The sequence below is a fragment of the Odontesthes bonariensis genome, chromosome 24 (genome assembly GCF_027942865.1).
Source record: "Odontesthes bonariensis isolate fOdoBon6 chromosome 24, fOdoBon6.hap1, whole genome shotgun sequence".
Lineage (NCBI taxonomy): Eukaryota > Metazoa > Chordata > Actinopteri > Atheriniformes > Atherinopsidae > Odontesthes > Odontesthes bonariensis.
Window position 1 is genome coordinate 15598391 of NC_134529.1, and position 7499 is coordinate 15605889.

At 42.7% G+C, this 7499-nt stretch overlaps 1 protein-coding gene across 1 annotated transcript; it reads right to left on the minus strand.

The window, feature by feature from the left end:
- Positions 1 to 1476: 1476 nt before the first annotated feature.
- sox7 (SRY-box transcription factor 7) lies at positions 1477 to 5237 on the minus strand. Its single transcript, XM_075458743.1, has 2 exons — positions 4763 to 5237; positions 1477 to 3822 (listed from the first exon to the last, which is right to left on the minus strand). The coding sequence occupies exons 1-2, from the start codon at positions 4992 to 4994 to the stop codon at positions 2834 to 2836; spliced, it is 1221 nt and encodes a 406-aa protein (XP_075314858.1). The 5' UTR covers positions 4995 to 5237; the 3' UTR covers positions 1477 to 2833.
- Positions 5238 to 7499: the final 2262 nt, after the last annotated feature.

A 7499-nucleotide genomic window follows, 5' to 3' on the forward strand; every position in this document is an offset into this window, starting at 1 on the left:
GTGGAACTAATTTAATTTTTTTTCTTAATATGTTCATAATTTAACTGCAGGCATCTTGATAGTCTACATGAAGCAATGTCTAAAACTGCTTGTGGTTCTTCTTAGTAATGTGTTGAGTGACATGTTAATGTGTAACAAATTGATTTATAATGTTTATTAGGATGATTATCCAGTTGCTATAGCATAGCAATTCAAAGTTACCATAAAAAAAAAACAGTATATGTCATATTATAAATGTATGTGTTCCCTTATAGATTTAAGAACATTCTCCTAAAAAAAATAAAAATTATGAAATAAATAGATCAAAAGATGAAAAATATATTGTAGTAAAAATGAAATATCTTAAAGAATGATTCACTAAAAACTAAAAGGACTGAGTAACTGTGCACTTGCATTTTTGATTCTCCTTCCCTCATTTCAGTTTGGATTTTTCTCTTGGCCATAATAATTTCCTAAGTTGCCGGAATGAAACATACGATTCGGTTTAAAAATAGAAATAGCAGACCCAGAGATCATGTGTAACTGAAACTTGTTGTGTGTACCAACCTGAGTCTAATGTGATGCTTTCTTGACGCTTGAGTCTTTGTCCTACTCTGTGCTACAATAACCTACCCTGAGGCGGCGGTTGGGATTGTTGAGACATTGCAGGTCGTCTTTACCAAGGGAGTCTGCAGCAGCACTCTGGGCTAACCCCTGACAACTCTGGGGCCGATGCCCCATCAATGACTTACTTTCTCACCCCGAATGCCTGGGGCTCCACCCGTCCGGCTCCCACATTCAAAATGCAGTTGCGCTCAAACTGACCCTCTGCAGAATTTCAAAGCCTGCAGGCGAAGAGGGTAATGATCTAACCTTAAAGAAATGAGCACGACAGTGGCCAGCTGCAAAGACTGCTACATGATGAATGTTGTCATTCTGGTCAGTTTAATCACATCCACAGAAAGGTGTGTCAGAAGCACACAATCAAGATTGGATATGGGTACAGAAAGAGGTCACGTTTTCTATATGTGTTTGCCACAAGCGTGTTTGTGGTAAAACGTACAAGAGGCCAGGTTGACAAAGCCGCTCCTAAAAAATGGTGGCTAAGTAAAGACGGGTAGGTAAGATGTTAATCAGCGCGGCAGTGCTTCCTCCCGCTTGCTGAACAGCAGGTTCCCTTCCCTCACTCTGGCTCTTTAATGCAGGGCCCAGCCAGGCCCAAACATCCTGACGGAGAGAGGCTTTTCCCTTATCAGGCAGGAAACACCGCTCCTCCGCTACATCCTCTTTACAAGAAGCACGACTCAACCATTCCCAAAAAATGCAGGAAGACCAGCCAGACTCCAGGATTTGTCAAAAGCCCCCTGAATTCCTTTTATCGAACAAGAAAAATTCAAGAGGACAGAGCGATAGAGAAGGGGAGGAGTGGAGAGAGGAGAAAGGGAAGAAAAATAGAGAGAAAAATGAGGAGGGTGTAAAACAGTGAAGGAGGCCCTGGAATTTTTATATTTTTATTTATTTTGCACAGATTACGAAAGGTCTGCATCAGCAAGATATACCATGGGATGAGGGGGCGGCTGCGGAAGGGGTGGTGGGGGTCCAGCATGCCTTAGAATGGCGCCCAGAATAAGACTCCAACAAAACAAAGAACGGCTGAGATGAAGGCGGGTGGCGACGAATTCGCGCCTGTTTTACACTAATCCTCTGAACTGGGATGAAATGAAAGAAAGTAGAGATGAATGGAGAAACACGATGGAGGGTGGAGAAAGCCAGTACGGTAGTGGGTGTTGGAATGGGCCTCTCGAGCCTGGAATAGAAGAATTACCTGGTGTGGCACTCCATTTAGAGATGAATCTCTAAAATAAGATGCATTCAATTTTTTTTTCTCTCCAATTTGTGCATGGAAATCATCACAAACTAGCAGGAGTCCTATACTTTTTTTTATAGTCATTTTTATTTCTCGCTGTTCTAAGTGGCCGCAACCCTGAAATGTATCGGTTATTACCGACATCTCCTTTGAATAACAATGAAATGACAAATGCTCATTCTTTTGTGGTACTTTGTCTGTGGGCGTATCATCCAAGTGGCAACTGCATTAATATAAAAATTGACCTTTATTTTAAATTAATGTCATTCATAAACCTAAATCAGCATACAGTTATAGTTACCGTTATTATTTTTCATTGTAAAGGTTGATTATATATATTATGAAGTACTTGAGAAGTATAAATGCCTTTTCTTTCTTCATCAAAAACCTTTTTCTTAAATTGCATAAGAAATGTCCAACCAAAACCTCATTCAATTACATCTACTGAGGTAAGACTCCCAAACTAATGAGAGCAAGAACATGAAATACAAACATTCGAATGGAAAGCGTTGATATTAGCATTACATTTATGCAAATCATCAAAGGACTTAAATTAGCTTCTAAAGAGAGTCTGTACATGCCTCGGTGGCAACAGTAACTGGTAGCATTTACAAGTGGACAAACAAGTCTTTTAAGATTGTTCAACTGGTTTGGAAATTTCATGACAACTGGAGGTGGCATACTATAGTGTTTTGTGTCTGCTTCCCTGAGGTGTCCATCTCCTTTTCTTCATGTTCCTCAAATTGCTCTTTGTTCTTTGTTCTTTGTTCTTTCCTCGGCTCCAGACAATCATATTGCTCAGTAATCAGTTCAGCTTTTTCGTGGATGGTCGGAAGAAGTTGCTCGTTGATGCTCATAAGGGTTTTGAAATCACAAACGGGCACACAACAAAATATGGCCCTTATCAGCACTCAAGCGCAACATCATCCCAGATCTCTTAACTCGTCTCTATAATCTTGCAGTGTCGGTCACATGCTCGATAGGTGCTTACGAGATGCCATAGTTGTTGTAGTAGGCCGCCGTTGCGTCGGCGAGCACAGAAATGAGGCTGGTTTCTGTGGTGCTGCTGGGACAAGCAGTGGCAGAAGCAGTGGCAGCTGATGCCACCTGGATGTGTCCCGTTACTGTCATGCCGCTGCCCTGCTCGGGGTGGAACCCGGTCCCAGTCGAGTTCAGGTACTGGTCAAACTCATTGCGGTCCACCTCACCCAGGAGCTCAGCCTGGCTCAGCTGGTCTAAAGTCTCCAGGTGTCCCTGAGTCTCTGGTGGTGGGGACAGCTGACCCATGTGGCCCTGGTGGAGCCCGTGGTGAATCTGCGGGAAGGATGAGGAACTATAGTAAGACAGATGAGGGCCGGAGATCAGTCCACCGCCGCCTCCAGTTTGAGGCAAGTGAGGGATGTGGCCTAAGTGTGTGCCCCCACAGTGGATTTGACCCTGGGTGTAGTCAGTGTGGTAAGGAGGCGGGCTGCCCATGTGGGACTGATTCTGGTGGTGCTCATCGGGACACGAGGCTGTGGAAGAGCAGGAGACAGAGGAGCTACCGGACGTTGAGTAATAAGAGGAGGGTACATGATCGTGGTCCATGGCATCTAAGGGAGACATCTCAGGAGGGGTGGGCAGGCCGTAGGGGTAGGTGTCGAAGCTACTGTTGGAGCCAGCTGGGTCTCTGAAGGTTCTGACACTGGGCAGGGCAGGGCTGGAGCAGGAAAACCCACCGCCGACTCCATTAGGGCTGCCCTCGTCTTTGTCAAGGGGGTGACAAAGGACGCGCTGCTCAGTCAGGGCGCTGTGATCAGGAGCCAGCCCACTCAGGAAGACAGGGTCCACTCTCTTGCAGATGCGTTTCAGCTGTTTCTTCCGGCGAGGCCGATACTTATAGTTGGGGTAGTCCTGCATGTGCTGCACCCGAAGCCTCTCTGCCTCCTCCACGTAGGGCCTCTTCTGAGGAGGAGTTAGGGCCTTCCATGACTTTCCTGCATGCACACAAGACACAAAAAAAATCTTAATTTTAACAGGAAATCTTTTCTGAAAAGTTTTAATTTGTTCTTGTTTTTCCTTCATTTATTTTCTTAATTTCAGGTGTGACACATTCCTTCTGTCTTTAATGTCATACAAATATTTCCCATAAAATATTTGTAAAAGTTTTCATTATGATTTTAAAAGGCTTCCTTTTCAGGAATAATTAAAATAATAAATCCACACAAAAACTGAATAGCAAAATTGAAAAGGTAAACTCTTTAGAAAGAATGACTTGATGATATGACAGAATATTTTTATTGAAATATTTAGCACTGTTCATTAACTTCTCAGTAGGCTAAATAGAAGACATAGAAGGAAAAAAAGGATGTTTGAATTAAACTATTCTTAGTTTAGTGTTCTTTTCAGCTCGAAACTCGGCCCATTTAAAAGGCATTATTGCCATGTTGCAAAGATAAGCAGACATTTAAAATACAGTTCATAAAACACATTTTAGATGCATACTACTGCTGTTCTGAAATGAATTCCGATTTGTTCGAGTTTAACACCAGTCGTGAATCCAATGAGCCGCGAAAAATTATTCTCCTCTTCCATGTCTGTTTCTAAACGAATTTTGAAATCCGGTGACCATTATTGACATTTATAAATCACCCTAACCACTGTGAAGTTGTGATTAATTTATTTGGTTTAATTTAATGACCAACTGGCATTAAAAAGCCGTTCAGCTGTGTTTAAAACCCCATTTTAGATTTCAATCTTTTGTCATTTTGGCCTCGCAACAGAAAACTTTTATGAAACAACAAAGGCCTGAAGTGAATCATTAGAGTTAGTTTATTATGATGATGATGATTATTATTAGGATTGTTAATAATCCTAATAATGGTAATAATAGGTGAATAGTAAAATTGTAACTTTCAATAACTTTTTTTTTCTCACCCAACATTTTGCTGAGCTCGGCGTTGTGCAGGTCGGGATTTTGAACCGCCAGCCGTTTGCGCTCATCTTTGGCCCATACCATGAACGCGTTCATGGGCCGTCTGATCCGCGGCTCCGGCGCCTTGTCCCCCGGAGTCCTGTGCGGGCCATGTCCGTCGGGCACGTCTCCGTCACCTGCAGGGCACTCGAAGGACTCCGGCCACGACGAGTACGCGCTGATCAAAGCAGCCATCTGCAGCGCGCTCTCTGTTCTCCAAACTTAGGAAGCGCTCCTGACTCTCTTTTTGATAACTTGTAGTCTTTCTATATGCGCGTGATCTAAAATGACGAGAAAAAAAAACAACCTACAAATAAAAACACACTTTAGAAGAAAATCCCGCGGTGCCTCCCTCACTGCCTACAGTTGGAGATGGGTGTCAAAACAGATTTAGGAGAAACGACAGATGCGCACATGCAGCGGCTCCTCCTTGTGGGTTATGATTCAGTCTTTCCCGGTGGTTGGGGGGAGCGCTTTATATTTGAGGAGCAGGTTCCAGGAGAAACCCCGAAGGACTCTCGACTCCTCCTTGATAGCAAGTTGAGCCCAAGGAAGAGAGAGAGCTCAACATTTCAACACAACCAACTCCTTAAACTGGCCTCACAACAAAACAACACTTTCCTCTGACCTAATATCCATTTAACTAATGGGGCGGCTCATGACGCAGCAGCACGTTATACTTTTTGGCTGCTGATCACATTTACTTTTATAGAAACCATGAAATCCACGAGGTAATTTCTCAGAAATCCTATATATATGCATTCATGTTTTTTAATTGTGATAAAGAGATTTTGCTACTTAACATATATATATATATATATATATATATATATATATATATATATATATGGGTTAAAAGCAGAGGACATATTTTGTGTGTATGCATTGACAATAAATCTGATCTCTCTATATAGTCAACTAGGAAAACATGGTGACAAACTTACCTAACCTGTTTTGCAGTTGACTCAACACTACACAGACAACTGCCCTGGTTAAGTGGCATTTTGAGATCTCCACTGCACTTTGAGTGAGGGTTGTCATGGTGTTTGCATGCCAAGCAAAACAGCACATAGAAGAGTCTCTCCCACCCATAACATTTCCTTTTCATATGTATTTTTTTTAAAAAAAGGATTTGAGTGGAGATCAGTTTCTGGAGCTGCTGAACTCGTGCGTTGTTGACCAGGGGAATCAAACTGTTGAACGCGCACAAACAAATCAGTTTCCTTCTGTGGCCAGAAGCGGGTGCACATCAAATCCAGGAGTTCCTGTTGACAGGATACTCTCAAGCTGCAGCCATGGAGTAGCTCACACTCCCACACTCCTCACACTACTCACACTACTCAAATACTAACTACTGATCACCGGCCTGATCTTATCTGTATTAAGACATCAGTTACCTGATAGCAGACTGGAGGATTAGTGTTGATTCTCAGGTATCATGGAATTTAAGTTGCAACACACATCTTGTGGTGGGTTTTGATGGAATCCCCCCCTTCCCCCAGTCAAAGTGAAGTGTCAGCTCTTGCTTACCCCACACAGGAACAGGATACGACACCTGAAGCCGCATATTGTGAATGGTACAGCCACATCGGTGATATATAGGGCCGCACTTCCTCTCGCTGTTCTGACAGGGGCCATAGTGATGTGTGGTCAGTGAAAGTCGGAGTGGCCAAGTGAGAGCTGACGGGGCACGAGTGACTGAGAGCTCAGATACAGTACAGTCAGACAGATAATGTGGGACACCAAGGTTTCACAACATATTGGCAGTTTGGAATTCAGTACAATAGAGCTTATAGTTGGTATAGTTGGGGGTTCTGGAATGACTCTGTGCGCTATATGTGTTATCCACGTGTGGGTGGGAGCTACATCAGCCTGCTGTTGTTCACCCATGCTGTGATAAAGACATGTGGCAACTGGGGTCCAAGGAGGGGCTTTCTCTCTACATATCGGGAGAGGAAGTTTAATCTTTGCAACAACTTTCATTATGCAAGTGTACAACATTAGCCGTTTCCACGGCTCATCATACATAGAAAACATTTGTTACTCGCGTTGTTGTTGAAACACGTATCGCCTGCTGTCAGAATTATTGGCATCCCTGAATCGTAAGCATCAAGTTTGAGAATCAGACAGGAACCAACTTTATCAAAAGACAATATTTCACTAACTAAAAACAAAAATGGCTCACAAAAAAGGTTTTGATGAAGTGAAAGAAGGTATTAAGTATTTCCTTTTGCTCAATTTCAACTCTACAAATTATAAAACAAGTGAGATGCAACTTTAATTTTCAGTGTTCGCATGACTCGATTCAAACAATAAATGATGAACAATATAAAAAAAAAGGGGACATATCATTTCCCCTTTTTTTAACAGGGACAAAAGGTGCATATCCACCAACACCACCCAGGACTTAAAGGGGATCAAAAACAGTATTTCAGCTCTCGAGTTGCATTTCCAGAGGTCAAAGGTTCAGGGTACGTTAGGCTAATTAAGTCAGCGGAACTGAGGGCTGCTCCACCCACCGACACCACGAGCCAACAGTAAAACTAGAAAGTACGCTCCAGCTGTATTAACTCAAAATCTGTCCCTGTTCCGCCCTTTTATGGAGCTTTGGTTGTTTTTATTTGTGCTTTAGACCATAACTGCTTCGAAACAATCAGAGGTTAACAACGTATTGCCCTAAATCACATCTTTATTATCACA

Excerpts from the sequence above, each read along its gene's own strand:
- sox7 (XM_075458743.1), bottom strand. The coding sequence starts at position 4,994 with ATGGCTGCTTTGATCAGCGCGTACTCGTCGTGGCCGGAGTCCTTCGAG. Across the intron at positions 3,823-4,762 it reads CGAGCTCAGCAAAATGTTGG|GAAAGTCATGGAAGGCCCTA; the intron begins GTGAGAAAAAAA and ends GTGTGCATGCAG.